This window comes from Cyprinus carpio, chromosome B21 (assembly GCF_018340385.1).
Source record: "Cyprinus carpio isolate SPL01 chromosome B21, ASM1834038v1, whole genome shotgun sequence".
Classification (NCBI taxonomy): domain Eukaryota; kingdom Metazoa; phylum Chordata; class Actinopteri; order Cypriniformes; family Cyprinidae; genus Cyprinus; species Cyprinus carpio.
The window spans coordinates 17,483,147-17,500,580 of record NC_056617.1 but is presented as its reverse complement, the minus strand read 5'-3'; the positions used below and the strand labels follow the sequence as shown (position 1 = coordinate 17,500,580).

The following is a 17,434-nucleotide window of genomic DNA, read 5'->3' as shown; positions in this document are numbered from 1 at the left end:
CCAACAAGGACCGAAATCGTGCCATCCGCTCCTTGCTAGTGGCTGGAGGAAGAATATGAATTCCCATGGTTCAAAGGAAAAACAGAGAACACTGCTCAACTGCTGGATCTGATGTTGGCTTCAGTATTCTGTCACGGATCACTCGTCGAAAACATATAAGATCCAAGTGCAGTTTATTAATCCACAAAAAACAATGATCCAAAAACAGAGCAACAAGCAGAAAACAAAGGCAAAAGGTAATCCACAAACATTGTAACAGAAAACAATACCAAAGCAAACAAGGGTTAACAGATCATGGTATATATAGAGGAACTTATAAGACTTAATGACACACAGCTGGGAACAATGCTGAACTAATAAGTGCAAGGGGTGATGGGAACTGAAGTCTGGAACACAAACAACAGTCCAGAAGAGGGCCCTCTGGTGACTGGCAAGGGCACTCCAGCAGATGGCTGTGACAGTAACATCACAGGATTAATATTCATGAACCACGCCTTCAGTAGCAGATTTTGCTTGTTTTCTTTAAAAAAAATAAAAATAAATAAATAAAAGCTTTTCTAATCTTTTTCTATTCTATCTATTTGTTTTATTTTTATTATTATACAATTAACAAAAGCAAAAAAGCCCTGTAACACTACTTTCCTCTATTCTTTTTCTATTCTATCTGTTTTCTTTTTATTTATTATATAATTTAAACTTGTTACAGCACTTGTATACCATTGTTCCATTGTTGATTTTGATTGCTTCCATTGTCTTCATTTGTAAGTCGCTTTGGATAAGAGTGTCTGCTAAATGACTAAACGTAAATGTAAATAACTAGCCCCCGCCTATTATCTGTCTTTCAGCCAATCAATGTAGACTACTGCTACGTCATTAATATTCATGAGCTTAGTCTTCGCCATAGTAGAAATCGCTTGCGGTCCGCGGTCTGTCAGAGAGAGTAACTACGTAAGTGCGCACTCTAAAAGGAAGCTGCAGTGTGCCAGCCCCCTCCTCACACTTATGTTTATGTGCTTTGTCAGCTGTGTCTTGTCTCTTGCGCAAACTCTGGACTTCGAGCCCGAATCCTTCAACCTTCATCTTTAACTATCTCAAGCTTTCTTATCACGCCGTATCGCTCTTCTGACCAACCCCTTTCGGACCTTGAGCAGACCCAACTCGGTCCAGACAGGTTTTTTTTCTTTTACTACGCCCTCCCCCTCAAACTGTGAAACATGACATTAAATTCCAATAAAAACGAACCTGCTGTCATTCTGGAGCGTGTGAACAGCGCGCGAACGGCTCTCTCCGATCTCTATCTGGAACAGCTGCTGCAGAATAAACCCAAGTCAGACAAGGTAAGAGGATTCGCTCAACACACCACTGATCTCACGATTACAGAAGACGACTCGTTTCTTTATTTCAGCGTTTACATTTGACAATCGGATGTTGACAGTGCGTGTCGATAGTTTTTATCAGTGTCACAGATATAAGAGTTTCTCATGGATGATCAAGATGTTCTGGTCCAGACTGGTGCAGCCCGGTTTGAGCTCAGCATCACACTGACGCTCAGAACAACTTTCCTCGTCATACCATTAGATATTTTGACGATTTCAGGTCAGATAGTTTTCAACGTTACTAGAACTAATTTAACACGACTCACATTTAAAGGCGTTGAATAGATTATCGAATATTATTTTGGCATGACGCATCGTCGTGACGTCATAATGGTAGCGGGGAACTCATTTCCGTAAAAGGGTTCTTTCGAACAGTTCTTTTAAGAACCGGATTTAAAAAAATAAAAAATCATTCGGTGATTCTTTTATCAGAGGGACCCTTCCTTTTATGGGATCTGTTATAAAAACTATGGTTACACTTTGTTTTAAAGTGTCCTTGTTACAGTGTAACTATACATTTAAGTACTTAGTAATATTAATTAACTACATGTAGCCTACTTACTAGCCTATATGGTTAGGGTTAGGATTAGAGTTTGTCTTAGGGTTACTTGCAGGTAATTGTGCATAATTAATTGTTATTATAAGAGTTATTAGTACATGTAACGTCTAACAATCTACACCTTAAAATAAAGTGTTACCAAAACTATGCATCTGTATGCACGTTTGTTATATATTACCCCCTTTTCTTCAATTATTATTTCTTCAATTTTGTTGGTGTTTTGTTGTGATTTCACATGTCCTTGTAGTCCATGTGAGGTAAATAAAAAAAAATTAAAATAAAATAAAAATCATGTCATGAATGTATTTAAATAAGTTATAGCTAAATATATACAATCAATGCATAACTATATATCCAGTTAGTTTTATGTGTTTCACTTCTTGTGTTTTACTATCAGTCAAATCCTCTGGAGAATCACTCAGACCAGTTCGTGAACCACCTCTGAATCACTTATTAAATATTTATTAGTATTTCATTTAATGTGGTGGGGATTATTATTATTATTTATTTTTTTTAGTCTGTGCCTGGAAAATATCATTTTTACTCTAAGATAATTTAATAGAAACTGATTCTACTTTTTGCTGATGTCATGCTAAAATAGCTTGTCATCCCAAAATACCAGAAACTTCCAGTTAAAGGCTCAATTTAATTATTTTCCTTCCTTGGAAAAACAATGGAGACATTGATGACATCTCAACTAACATTCTTATAAGCTGTTAGAGATAATAATCACATCATGTTCGCCTAGAAGCCTGTATAGTTATAATGGTAATTGAATTAGTTAAAGTAGTAATGTTTCAGATTCACATGTTGACTCATCATCATCAGTCTCTCTACTCTTCACTTTTATGGGTTGATGTCATTAATTCCTTTTCCTTGTGTTACCAGCAGTACATGGGACATTATGTTCAAACATGGTAAAGACATTTTCAGTTGTGAAGTATAAGGTTAATGATTGTTTCCTCAGATAAACTCAGTGATGATGAGGAGGAAACAATAGTGTTCTGTAGTAAAGATAGGATTAGTGGCAAGAGGCACAACAGACATGTTAACTTTGGTTTGCTATAAGAAGTCATATTTCTATTAATCTTCTTGGTCAGATGTGATGTCTAATGAGGGAGACCCATTGAAAAGCGAACAAAACCTTATTATTATTATTTCTGCTCTGGACTTCTGATGTTTATGTCTGTCTCTGGCCCTCTCTAGCTGAAAAATGTTGCACATATATTGGCATATATATACCTTTTTTTTAATAGATATACTGATGTAATAGCCAATAAATCTTTGTATGCATATGCAATAGTCACTTACCAACGTGATGGTTAATATTATAAATCGAATGTTCCAATGTGTAAGCTCCAATGTCTTGATATTATCTGCTTCTATTATTAGTCAGTTCAGTTCAGTCCATTGTTATTAATGGCCGATAACTTTATGGTCAATATATTGTCATTTTGAATGCATATTTCACTGAGGTCATATCTAGGGATTTTCAGATTTGGGCCAGTACACTAACCAGCAATGAGAAGTATGAAGACAATCACTTAATCCATCATCTCATTCAAATACTAAACCTTCTACCTGCAGAATACTGAGGGGGCGCTGCACTAGTCAAACTGAAAAGCACAAGCTTTCTATTAATAGAAGCCGTAATTTTCTCTGCGGATAAAGGGGGGAGTCTGGAGAACAGTTTGGAGCTGCTTGTGTATAACACAGTGTCCCTGCGTTGTGTTTGTTTTAGATAAAAGTACAGGACATGTAGCTTCCCTGTTCACACGTGGCTGATTGTAAGCACACTGACCGTAGCACACATATGTGTAGCTGGTCTACAGTAGAGAAGGATATTCCCCATCAAAATGTGCTTATTAACAGTAAACCTTTAGCATTATTGTCACAAAAATCATGCAAGCAAATAAAGTTTTAAATAATATCATAATAATGTTGTTTATATTATTGGTCCCACTTTATATTAGGTGGCCTTAACTACTATGTACTTCAAAATAAGTACAGTGTACTCATTGTGGTCATACTGTATTGCAAAACAGTTTTGCTGCTATTGAGGTGGGATACGGGTAAGATTAGGGACAGGTTTGGTGGTATGGGTAGGTGTAAGGGTTGGTTAAGGTGTAAGGAATGGGTCAACAGTGTAATTAAAAATGTAATTACAGAAATTAATTACAGATGTAACATGCAGGGTTTTTTAATATTAGTACAATGTAAAACATGATTGTACATAATAAGTGCATTGTATCAAATTATTAATTTAAATATAAGTGCTGTACATGGGTTTATTGCACAGTATGCATTTAGCAACACTGCAAGCAATCAAGTAGTATATAGTGTATATATTATAGTATATATGCAAGTATACGTATAAAGTTGGACTTAATTATATATTCAACTTTATATAGAGAGCTGGGCGATAATATAGATACATGAAAAAATGACTAAATGAAAAATCAGGCAGCTGAGATCATACAGTCAATATTTGCTATAATAGCTAAAAATAAATAACTGTGGTAAAATCACTGTAAAGTTCATTGTTGTGGCCTATGGCATTTTTAAAACTGTGACAGCGGTAATATGAAAAAAGAAACCAAAATGCCACAATTTTCAATATTACAAGGCTGTAACCATGTCATGTCTTGTTTTTTTTTTCTTTTTTCTTTTTCTTTTTTAAAAAGAGAATAAATAATAAGAAAGAACCTGAATTTTAAGTAATCAATTTGAACTATTTTCAAGTTCATACTCTTATTCGTATGCTATTGTTTATTGTCTTGTCACATTCAGTAAAGAATTACATAAATCAAGTAAAGGAAAGAATATATTTTCAAATCAAAACTGCGAAATCTGACAAAAAGGTGGAGCAGTTTGCAACACTGGATATTATTGTCAGTTATTTCAAGATTTCTATGGCAAAACAGTTGTTAAATGTTAAATGTGACCCTGGAGCACAAAAGCAGTCTTAAGTCTCTGGGGTATATTAACTAATCAATCAAGATGCATGAAGTCACAGTGCAAATTAGGCCCATTCAGGTTCATGGTTTGGAAGAAGACACTTTTTAAACTCACTAGGGTTGTTTTGGCTTGTGTTGCTCAGGGCAGTCTTCATAGATAAGGGATGTGCTGAGACAAGACTCAGAATACTGCAGGTATCAGCAAGAGACATCGACTCTATCACACTTCTTCTGGTGAAGTGCACTGCAGTACATATCTCCGCAAAGACCAGAGCTGTTTCTACAGATGAAGAAAAAAAGACTATAAAGTTTCAAACTGAGTTGTTTGAACATGATAAATGATTTCAAATATTTAGAGGACTGTCTTGATCATTGGTCCTTTTAATTTTTTTTATTTAATTATTTTTATTTTTTTGTTCAGCACTGAAAATTTCAACATCTTAAGCCATGCGATGACACTTCCCTGAAATCAGAGGTGGTTTTTCTTTGTCTGTTGAGTCACATGATAGTCCTGACTCAGTGAAACTCCAAAGTAGGAAGTGTTTAAGAGGAGATCGTGTCGCAGACTGTTATTTTGCCCTTGGGAATGAGGATGTGTTAGGGCCTCTCACAGTTATAGAATTGGTTGCATACACACTGCAGACTTTTGGGAGTGTACAAATGAAGTACTCTTTTAGCATTACAGTCAACGGTCTGAAATGGGATTTACTTCATGAGGATATGACCTCTGTAATCTGCAGTAGCTTTAGTTTTGCCAAATCTGAATTCTTCATATTCATATTTCAGAGTTGAAGTGCTGATTTCACAAGACCTTAGTCAACATGTTTCTCTGCATGGACACGCATTAGTGGGTTCTGTTTAGCTGACCCATGCATTGATGATTTATCAGCCCAATCGTGGCATGCAACCTTTGCTCAGGATGTCTGGCTGTTTCCTACCAACATGTGACTTCCCTCTGATGAGGACAGTGCTGTCAGCAGTACGAAGCGAGTTCATTGGAGGCTTTTGCTGATGGTTGATCTCCAACTGGTGCCGCACAAAATAAAATTTTTTTTTTTTTTTTTGGTTTAGGTTTTTTTTATTACTTTTAGACAGATTTAAATAAAAACAAAAAGGTGTTTAAAATACAACAACTTTTTATTTTTTATATTATTTTATTAATATATCAGTAAGAAAAAATCCATTATGCCGTATTAAAAGAGTACATTTGGCTATATGGGTATTCCTTCATTTTTAATTTGTACTGAAACTGGTCCCACTTTATATTAGGTGTCTTTATGTACTTAACAATACTAACACTTAATAATAAAATAATGAATTGTTAGAAAGAATGTATATATTGTGTTTATGCTGTTTTTTAGGTGGAATATCAATATGTTTCGATTTAAAAGTAAATGCACATTGTTTTTAAGGGTGGCATCTTGTCAAATATATTAAGTTAGCACTTCTGCCTCTGGTCTTAATGTGTCCAGACAGACGCTATATTTATACCGGATTGAATTACATGTAAACACATGTCAGTAAATACGTGTTTCAGGATTATCCTACAGTATGAGTGCATAAATGGGTTTCTTCAGAGAATCCATATGAGCAGGAAACACAAAAGCAGTGATTTGATTACCTTAATGTAGTCACTCAGACCTGGGACTCCCCATTTGTCCTGTTATCTCCCTTACACTAATGGACTCAGTCTTAAAACCCTTTGACCTTTACTTTCACTCTCTCTAAGGCTAACTGAAATGCAGAGACTCTAACTTTGATTGGACTTTGATACGAATCATGAGTTTTACTTTTTCTCATGGAGGTTTAGTTAAAGCATCTAATGATAGTTGATTATCATATGAGTATCATATAATGTGCAACATCAATTTTATTTGTAAATGAAAATGTTTTTCATGTGTGTAGCATGATGTTAATGTTATGATGTTAATCATATCTTAATATGTTTGTCCCTTAGTTGCATGTAGCAGATTAGAGCTGGATGATAATATAGTTCTAGTAATTAATTAGCAATGTAAGCTATGTTTGCTATAGCTGAGCGGCTAAACTTCAGCAACACATAGCATATGAGGCCTCTATTTTTCCAGATGTGCATTAGATCAGCCACGTGTTGATTCTGATTTAGCACGACAAAAGAGCATTTCAGTTTTATTTATTTCAGTGTAACTTAACATCATCAAATGTGTGTGATTCTATCCGCAACAACTTTGAGGACATCTAAACTATGAAAGGACTGCGTCGAATTTGCATGCTCTGACTTTATCACAGACTGATGGCTTCCATTTGTTAAGGGGTATCAAAGAATGTTTTTCTGTTTTACACGAAAACTGTAGGTGTGTCAAGTTAAAACAGTGAAAGGATTCATGGCTCAAACATGGTTTGTCTCATTCTTTGCTTCCAAAACAGCCTCTTTCAAAAGAAATGTTAGGGATTGCTTATGGTTTTGAACATGACATTTGCAGTAATCTAATCTGTATGAGTCTAATCTTCTGTTTCTAATAATTTAAGATCCATGGTCCAATGGAAAAGGCTGGTTATAATACATGTTGTTGAACTGCCAAAGTATAAAACCATGCTGTTATTTTTTGCTAAAAAGTATTAAATCAGGAATAGCTGTGGGGTAAAGTGTGCCAGTGGCTCAACTAATAGTGATAGTAGGCTTTGCATCCAAAAGCACTGTTTTCAAATTATTCTAAACTTTTTCTAGCTAGTTTACAAAATTCATTCATTGTGCAGTAAAAATATACATTGGAATAGGACTACATTTTTTTTCTCTCTCTCTCTCTGATTTAGTTTTATTGTATTGTTTTTTGCTCACTAATGGCACTAGATCTTTCACTAATTCTGTTTCATCATGACTTTAAGCATTTTTTAGGGCTGTGCAAAAAATCGAATACGATTTTCATGCGCATCTCTTCAGTAAAGACGCTCCTGTAATTAGTAGTATATCTCCAGCACGTGCGTTAAGATCAGGGTTGCCAGGTTTTCACAACAAACCCTGCCCAGTTGCTTCTCAAAACTAGTCCAAAACTAGCCCCGAGGTTCCCCGATAAAAATTGCATCCCGGGGTTAAAATATAAGTTTTTTTTGTCAGGGTTTCCCTGGTAATATTCGCGTTTTAGGGACTAAATATCACGTTATTGGTATTGGGGTCGCTTCAACCCGTGAACATGAAAAACAACCGCAGACTTGGCAACACTGGTTCAGGTGGAGCAGCATTTACTACACAGAGCCGTAGTCCACCGACAAGCTACTCAAAATCGCCAAAGAATCGCCTGCGATTTTAAAATCGATTTTGTGTAGATTGTCAGTGAATTACGGCTCTGTGTAGTAAAAGCCAACCAGTGTTTCCAAGTCTGCGGTTGTTTTTCATGTCCTCGGGTTGAAGCGACCCCAATACCAATAACGTGATATTTAGCCCCTAAAATGTGAATATTACCAGGGAAACCCTGACAAAAACGTATATTTTAACCCCGGGATGCATTTTTTATCGGGGAACCTCCTGGAAATGCGATTGGGCTAGTTTTGGACTAGTTTTGGACTAGTTTTGAGAAGCAACTGGGCAGGATTTGTTTTAGAGGACAACTTGAAAGGACAGCTCACCTCCCATCAACATTCATTCACCTGCATGTTGTTCTAAAACGTATGGCTTTTTTAAAGGAACACACGAGATATTTTGAGAAGTGTTTCAGTGTTTTGTGGCACAGCTTGTCCTTATTGACCAGTATGAATACATAGTGGATTTCATAATGTATGAAAAAAAGCATACCTCATCATCATAACTAGTTGACACCAGATTGTGCTGATCAGGAAAACCATCATGTTAGTCACTGCGTCATCAAACTCAACTCAAAGCTGAGGTCTAAAGTCCGGATCATCTAGTAATGTGGTGTAAACTTTGCCCTGAGCATTCATGCATTGTCATGCATTTGCTGAACATCAAGACGTGTACATACGTCTTGTAAAAGCAAGACATGGCATTTTTTTTATTGTTTTTTATAAATTAATTATTGAAATGACTGACTGCTGCTCTCCAGGCCCACTGCTCTGTCTGTGAAAGCAGATGATTGACAACCCGATCATCTCTGTCATATTTTGCTCCTAAATAATGCTTGAAATTACCAGATTTACCCTGGCATGGTAACCCTATAATTATAGCATGACGGTAACAAACAACAAGATATGTTGTCACACTCTGTGGACTATTAAAAAAAAAATAATAATAATAATAATAACTACAAGATGAGCTAAACGTGCTGTCCTGCTTCCCTTATTGTATTTAGCAGTGTAGTAGTTTAGTAGTTTGTAGTAATGTCAGCTGCAAAAATAACTCTTCACTCTATTCATTGTACATTTTTCACTGTGCCTTTTTAGTAAATCCTGACAGTATTGTTTTTTTTTTTTTATGCCAAAAGAGGGTTTGTGCTGGTGCTAAATCTGGCCCTATATGTATGAACAAAAATAGGACAAAAAATAATAATTAAGCCACTTTATACATTTCAGACTGAAAATCTATTTTAAATCACTAATAAAAGTCGGATAAAGAAAAAACAAAACAATACTGGTACTATCAAACCATTTCTGTAACACTCTTTCTCCATAAGAACTTATGCATTGGGCCACTCAGTTTAACATATTATTAAATAAAATGTACCATTACTACTTTCTGGGGAAGCTTGTTTAGTCATGTCAGTTGAAACCAAGCCCCTCATCAGACAACATAACCATGCCAACCAGTTCCCAGCATTGCAGGATTTAATGAAGTGTTAAGAAGTAACCGTTTAATCATTAACCCAGGACAGATGTCCACAATGATGCTTTAATTCTAATCCTAAAACTTTACAAAATCATGTATGATTCCTCCCTAATATCTTGTGTAAGATATATGGATTCAGCTAATACAAAACGAATTATTGGGATTCCTGTAATACAGATCTTAATGTGCTCCATGTTTGCATTCCCAGGCCGCTATGCAGGCTTACGACTGCAAAGGACAGGAAGTCTTCTCCAACGGCAGCGCTGGCCATATGAACGGCAAAGACTCGAGCAGGATGCGAGAAGTGGCCTTTGAGAAGAACCCCTCTGAGCCACTGGTATAAACTTTTTGTTTCATTTATGCATTTCATTTAATGTTTCAAAATGACTAATTCAAATTACAAAAAAGAATAGAATTAAATTCATTGGAGTCATTCAGTTATTTAAAAGTAATGATTCATCCAAACATTTTAAATGTTGTCTATCATTCAAAAGGAGTATTAAGAAGACGTCTAGTCTAAATTTGTGTTTTGTGTCTATTCAGGGTGTAACTCTTAAGCTGAATGAAAGACAGAGGTGTACAGTAGCGAGAATATTGCATGGAGGGATGATACACAAACAAGGTTTGTTTGTGAATAATAATCAGTTTCCATACAGCTCAATGAATAATTGCTAATGACAAACCTTTTATTTATTTTTTAACAGGTTCTTTACATGAAGGTGATGAAATCGCTGAGATTAATGGCAAAAGTGTTGCTAATCAAAGTGTAGACCAGCTACAGAAGATTCTGGTGGGTTGTGTTCTCATTTGTGGACGCACACTTTTCAGTGTCTTGTGAGAATAGTACATTTTAGCATACTTTTAAAAAGAGCACCTATTATTAAAATATACTTTAAGTGCGAACTGAATTAAATATTCTTGGACAATTAATTGTATGTTATTTAAAAATAAATTAAAATGTATAAATCTTATCTTAAATGTAGACTGTTTGTTTACACGACACCTGAGTTTTGGGGACTGAAAACGCATATTTTTAAAAACGGGTTTCAAAGTGCAAGTTATCATTTGCGTGTAAACACTCAATACAGGAATCTTTGGAAATGGTGACGTCACACGCGTGCGTAGTATGTGTTAGGTATGTAGACAGTGGAGTTGTTGTTTACTTTTTGATTTTAGTGGGAAGTGAGATAAAAAATAATGGAGGATTGCGTGGTACTTTTTTTTGTTGTTGAGAGTATGCTAACGCTTCTTCAACAAAGTGTGGATTTACTTCACCAATATTACAACCAACAGCAGAGACGCATCATATACAACATATAATCGTCACTTCCCTACAGGTACTGCTTACTAACAAGGTGACAGCGCCAACTACTGGCCTGGCATATGTAATACAGCGTTTTTGGCAATTTTCGCGGATATGTGTAAACAGTGAATCGTTTTGAAAATGTTGTGTATACATAAAACTTTTTAAAAATGCAAGGGAAAAACTTTTCCATTTTTGACTCCACCGTTATCGTGTAAACATAGCCTAAGACTGCTCTCTTGGCAGCATTCACACATTGAAAAGCATTCATTAATTGGCTAAAATATATCTTAATGTAATTCCTATTTATACTTTTATGTCATGTGTTTAAATATATGTGTCTTTACACTTAACTTTTCCCCACAAGTAGTATGTGTTAGTCACAATGTCACATTGCTTTGTATCAAACGTGATAATATACAAGTAAATGGTAGAATCTCAGGAAAACTACAGAGAATTGCCTGGGACATATTCAATCCTAAAATCTGAAGAAAAATTAAGAAATTACATTTAGCATTTTGTTTTGTTAATATGAAGTATGAATGAAGTATACTTAATGAAAGCATTTGTGTATGACTGACGTGAGGATTTTCATGACTGCCTTAGATTATCGAGAGAAACTGTATTTGTGTTATGCTAATTCGAATTTGGCATGAAGATAAAGCTTCAGTTCAAGTTTCTGTTGTGTAACTACTTTATTAAAAGCTGAACTTTAAATTCTGGGTAGCTTGATGTTTGATTAGCTGTAGCTCCCTGAGCACTGGCACAGTTTTTAAGAATTAACACTCCAAGATGTTTCTGTGGCTGTGTTGCTTTTGATTTAATGTTGTTGGATGCTGTTCAACATTACAGAAAGACACAAATGGTGTAGTCACATTGAAAATCATCCCCAATCAGCAAAGTCGGCCCATGGCATGTGAGGTGAGTAAAAGATGAATAAATGGCGAAACCAGTGTCACGTCTTATCAGTTTCTTGCTTTTATTATTATTGATCTCAGTCTACTCAACCCGCTTTATTCCTTTGATCAGTAAATACACACTTAAATTTTATCACTTCTTTCTTTGTCTGTCTATCCTGTATCCTTGGTTAAATTAAGGTTTGGTGTTTATCATGGGAATGGGAAACTGATTGAAAGACACAGGTGACTATTTAAAGCATCAATAGCAGATAACTACACTTACTTTTCTCTTTAGATGAAGTAACTACCAAACTTTCTTCTGCCATCTGCTGGTCACACAGCATCAAACTGAACTGCAGCTGATTAAAACATATTAGACATGTTTTGATGTTGTGTAGAGCAATGGCAGTCCTCATTCACCATAAACAACCACAAACATGTAGGTCCATCTAGAGCTTTTTTTTTCTAGACCATTTTTAGCCTGTAACTAGTTCTAGCTGTAGATATTGTCAATAATCTATCTATCTATCTATCTATCTATCTATCTATCTATCTATCTATCTATCTATCTATTATTTAAAATAATAGATTAAGCAGAAATGAATGTATCAAATGAAGGGATTTTTAGTTTTTTTGAAGATGCTAGTTACAGCTTCTACAGTAAGTAAGAAAAAAAAAAAATATATATATATATATATATATATATATTTTTTTTTTTTTTTTTTATTGAACATCTTTTATTGACCATGGAGAAACCTATCCCTAAATATAGAAATCAGTGATTGGCTGATAAGTCATCTTTAAGAAGTGCATACAATGGTTTTAGGAGGGAGTAATGTTTTTCAAATAATGTTTTTGCAGACGTATATGAGAGCACAATTCGACTATGACCCTGCCAAAGATGAACTTATCCCATGCAAAGAAGCTGGCCTGAAATTCCAAACGGGTGACATTATTCAGATTATCAATAAAAAGGATCCAAACTGGTGGCAAGGAAAGGTGGACAACTCCTCCACAGACTTCGCAGGACTCCTCCCTTCCCCAGAGCTTCAGGAATGGTACGTTCTGACATGCATTCATCTTTTTTGTTTATTTGGTGACAGATTGACTTTCTTTGAAATTATGGAGAGATTAGTAATGTACATGTACGATGTTCCTGTCATTTGTTTTCAGGCGAGTAGCAAGCAAAAGCAAAGCAACACGGGAAGCCGGTCAGTCCTGCAGTCTTTTTGGCAAGAAGAAGAAATGCAAAGACAAATACCTTGCCAAACACAGCTCAAGTAAGTGAAGCTCACCTTATTTCATATCACATGCAGTGCATATTTATTTTGAGAAATTCCTCTAATAACGATCTTTTGAAAAATAGGCTTACATACATACATATACTTTGGGTTTGTGTTCAGTTCCATGTAGATTAATTACTTTTTGGATGTAAAGGTGACACTTCTACCAATGAAAATAATTCACAAATGCCATCTCCCAATAACCAGTTTATAGCTGTAATTAAAAAAAAAACACTCAATGTAATAACCTAGAAATCACTTTATTTTCTGTATGAAGCACAAACGGTGTCTATGTTAAAGTGCAACCTCTGGCCGCTGTTGTAGAAGCAGGCCTTAGACAGGTGCTCTTGTCATGCATTAACTAAAGAATTTTTGTTTCTTCCTTAGTCTTTGACCAGCTTGATGTAATATCCTATGAGGAGGTAGTGAGACTGCCTGCATTCAACAGAAAAACTCTGGTTCTCATTGGTAAGCATCGTCATAGCTATGTTTATTTATATATATATATATATATATATATATATATATATATATATATATATATATAAACTTTGCAGGATTTACAATGCTGATGACCATTAAAATGTGTCATCACAATTTGTGAAAAGGGTCCATTGGAGCAAATGGGAATGCAAAAATATATATTTGTTGTAATTTGTGTCAGACGTTTACCCAACTATGACAACTTCCGCTTCTGCACACAATGGAAAAAGGAAAAATAATCCCTTTATAAAATATAGATCACACAGATCCACAACGATGATCTTAATATTTGAAAATGCACAGTTAATTAGAAGTGTACAGGCTAAACTGTGTTATTTGCTCTTTTTCTGTTGTTTAAAGGTGCACCTGGAGTTGGAAGGAGCCATATTAAAAATTCACTGCTGAGTAAATATCCCGAGAAGTTTGCTTACCCAGCACCACGTATGTACTGTCCAGCTGCATGCCTTCTCTTATTCATTTCTTAACCATGAACTCTTCCTCTTGTTTTTGAGAGTGTGAGAGCCAAACTGAATTATATACAGTCTTAAATCTATGTGTACATAGTTTACCCAAATTTTATGATTCTGCCATTATTCATAACTTGTCAAGTTGACATGCTGCATCATTTTTAGTCTATTGCAAATTGCATTATGTGCATTATAAAGGCCCAGATGTACTTTTACAAAAACAATCAAATGTCTAAGAACATCTAAGTTTGTTTAGAGTTTGTTATAGTTTAAAATAGCTTGCCAGCGTGAACTTTTTTTTTTGTTTGTTTTTTGGAAAACGCTGGCTGTTAAACATCTCTGAGCTACCACTAGTTTACATACTCATCTAAACACCACATCCAGCAGTGCAGACGGTGTTCGCAAACAAGTAGCTACAGTAGAAACAACTCAATTTCAAAAAATTTTTACCACTGAGTGAAAACCTTAGAAAAAAAGAGGTTTAAAGTTTTTTTCCTTCCACTACACTTCCTCTAGACTGTTCTAGACTGACTTCTTTTAGTTCAACTTTTAAAAAACAAACAACTAACTAGTTTTAATTTAAATTTTTTAGTTTTCCACTTAGGTTATATTATCATCCTTAAAACAAGTTACAGGTACTTGTTAAAACTGCATAAGATATTTAGGCTATGTTTTGCGTTTTTAAAAAGATTTACGTATACATGACAACGTTTTTAGATATTACGCATATCAGCAAAAATTGCTGTATTTGGTGTGTTAGGTATGTAGTTGGAGTTGTTGGCTTGTTAGTAAACATGATTATAAATCCACACTTTGCTGAAGAAGCGTTAGCATACTCTTGAGCAGCAACAACAGTAGCATGTACTCCATCATTGTTGTGTATGTTTGTTCACGCTTGTCTTTAAAATCAACACGTACTACACATGTCTACATACCTAACACATACTATGCACACGCGTGAAGTCACCCTTTTCAAAGATTCCCGTATTGAGTGTTTACACAGAAACGATAACTTGCACTTTGAAACTAATTTTTTAAAATATGTGTTTTCAGTCCCCAAAACGCTGTTGTCGTGAAGACAAACAGTCAAAATGCATAAAAAGTTTCCTGTTTTTGGCCAAAACTAAGACCATAAGATATATCTTTTTATTTTTTAAATTATTTATAGATAATTTTTAAAGCTTAATTTAAGATATATTCTCTGAAATCAAGTGTTACAAAAATCTTATTTTGAGAATATTTACCAAAAGGCAAGACAAAATAATGAATAAAATAATGAATCATAAAAACATACCATTTTTCTTTGTAGACACCACTAGACCCCAGAAGAAGGACGAGGAGAATGGCAAAGAATATTACTTTATTTCCAACGATGAAATGACCAAATGCATCATCGGGAATGAGCTACTTGAATACGGCAGTTACCAGGGACACATGTTCGGGACTAAGATCGAAACGGTCCACAAGATTCACGAGCAAGGGAAAATCGCTGTGCTGGATGTGGAACCGCAGGTAATGACACACTGCCAAGTCAGCCGTCAATGTAATTAACATAGCATTCGATCCCTATTTCAATGAACCTTCCAGTGTCACTCATTCTTGCTTTGACAATCAGTGCTTTTCTGAACGCTTTCTGTTTTTTCCAGACACTGAAAGTGCTCAGAATGGCAGAGTTCGCTCCTCTCGTGATGTTCATTGCTCCTACAAACACTGCCAATCAGGTTAGAAACTGATATCTTCGAACTTCAAGCCCCAGATGTTCATTTCTACTCATGCTTATGACCTGAAGGTGAAAATGCAACAATCTTTCATTTTTAAAACTGAAGTTTGCATTCTGCTTTTCAGTCAGAGGCGGTGCAGAACATCCAGAAGGAATCCGACAGCATCCTCAGTGCATACCGCCACTTCTTCGACGAAATGCTGGTCAACAACGATGTAGATGAGAGTGTTAAGGGTGTGGAGGAGGCCATCGAGAGAGCCTCCTCAACCCCGCAGTGGGTACCCATCTCCTGGGTGTACTAAAACCCCAATCCCTTTCTCCAGTCGCCCCTCCAAAAATCCCACTCACACGGTGCCCTGCCTAATACAGTCGTTATCAAGTTTGCACATGAATAAGTGTTTTATAGAATGTTTGGCAAAAAAAAAAGCAATAAGTTTGTTCTTTTTGTTTAATATGTGAATGATTTTCAAATGACAGAGCGCTATAGCATTAAGCGATGACATTGTTAGCGATGCAAAAAGGACCTCTACTGTGATTTAAGATAGCACTCAGTTCATTAAGGTCTGTTGGTTTTCGATCTTCCCTGAAGTTTCAGTGTGGTTTTTTTGTAATGTGCCATGTTCTTCGTAAAGATTATTAAATTTAAAAAAACATGTCAAAAACACAGGGAAATTGTATCAGTCAATATTGAAAGCAGTCCTGAAATGTTCTTGATAATTATATATGGGTTTACCTCAAGTCGTAATGTAAGGCACTTTTAAAAGAACTGAATAAACCTCTCCCTACACTCCAACTGTGACTCTCTGTGTTAAAGTGTGGAAAACTGTTACTGCGACTAGCTACAACATCTTTTTCACGTTTTAGCGCTGCGTCTGTGATGGGCAGTTTCTATGGAAGACTGTTTCCACCACTGAATAAAAAATAAAACAAGGTAACTGCGACTTTTCATCTCGCAATTAGGACTTTTTTTCACAATTCTGACTTTATAACTCGCAATTCTGAGAAAAAAAAGTCATAATTGCGAGATATGAACTCGCAATTGTGAGAAAAAAAGTTTATATCTCGCAATTCTGACTATAACTCAAAATTTTGACTTTGTAGCTAGCAATTGCATGTTATAAAGTCAGGATTGCAAGATATAAACTCGCAGTTCTTAAAAAAAAAAAAGTTAGAATTGTGAGATAAAAAGTCGCAATTACCTTGTTTTATTTTTATTCAGTGGCGGAAACGGGCTTCCATAAGTTGCAGCTCTTTCATGGATGTTGGATTTGTGAAGTTGGCTGTGCTTGGTTTATGTGTGAACACAGTCTGTTGTTCTTGAAACACCAAACAATTGGGCTGATAAGGTTACAGATGCTAGTGCTAAGTTAAAAAGATGATATATACACATTTCTTTCATTTTAACCATTTAACCAATCATGAAAATGCACACTCATACACGATACAAGCTGAAGTCTGGCCTTCAGTGTGCCTCAATATATATTTCTCCTGAAAATGTACACACTTATATTTAATCACAGTTCTAGGTCTATTCTATTTAACATTCAAAAAAGTTGTTTCATGTAAAGTCATATATATTATTCTAATAATGTTTCTGTCCTGAATTGTGAGTGACAGATTGATTTCATCTA

General features: G+C 35.3%; 1 protein-coding gene across 1 annotated transcript; it reads left to right on the top strand.

Annotated features, from left to right (window-relative positions):
- The first annotated feature begins 945 nt into the window (after nt 1-945).
- On the top strand, nt 946-16,596 carry LOC109056139 (55 kDa erythrocyte membrane protein-like). The gene is made up of 12 exons (XM_042748517.1): nt 946-1,337; nt 9,857-9,985; nt 10,192-10,270; nt 10,353-10,438; nt 11,804-11,872; nt 12,712-12,908; nt 13,024-13,130; nt 13,521-13,601; nt 13,977-14,057; nt 15,393-15,595; nt 15,730-15,804; nt 15,929-16,596. Exons 1-12 carry the CDS (start codon nt 1,215-1,217, stop codon nt 16,103-16,105), a joined length of 1,407 nt encoding a protein of 468 aa, XP_042604451.1. The 5' UTR covers nt 946-1,214; the 3' UTR covers nt 16,106-16,596.
- Nucleotides 16,597-17,434: the final 838 nt, after the last annotated feature.

What these genes read in the sequence shown, in the direction of transcription:
- LOC109056139 (XM_042748517.1), top strand. Translation starts at nt 1,215, where the DNA reads ATGACATTAAATTCCAATAAAAACGAACCTGCTGTCATTCTGGAGCGT. An exon ending in ATAAACCCAAGTCAGACAAG is followed by an intron (nt 1,338 to 9,856) that starts GTAAGAGGATTC and finishes TTGCATTCCCAG; the next exon opens with GCCGCTATGCAGGCTTACGA. An exon ending in AGGGATGATACACAAACAAG is followed by an intron (nt 10,271 to 10,352) that starts GTTTGTTTGTGA and finishes ATTTTTTAACAG; the next exon opens with GTTCTTTACATGAAGGTGAT.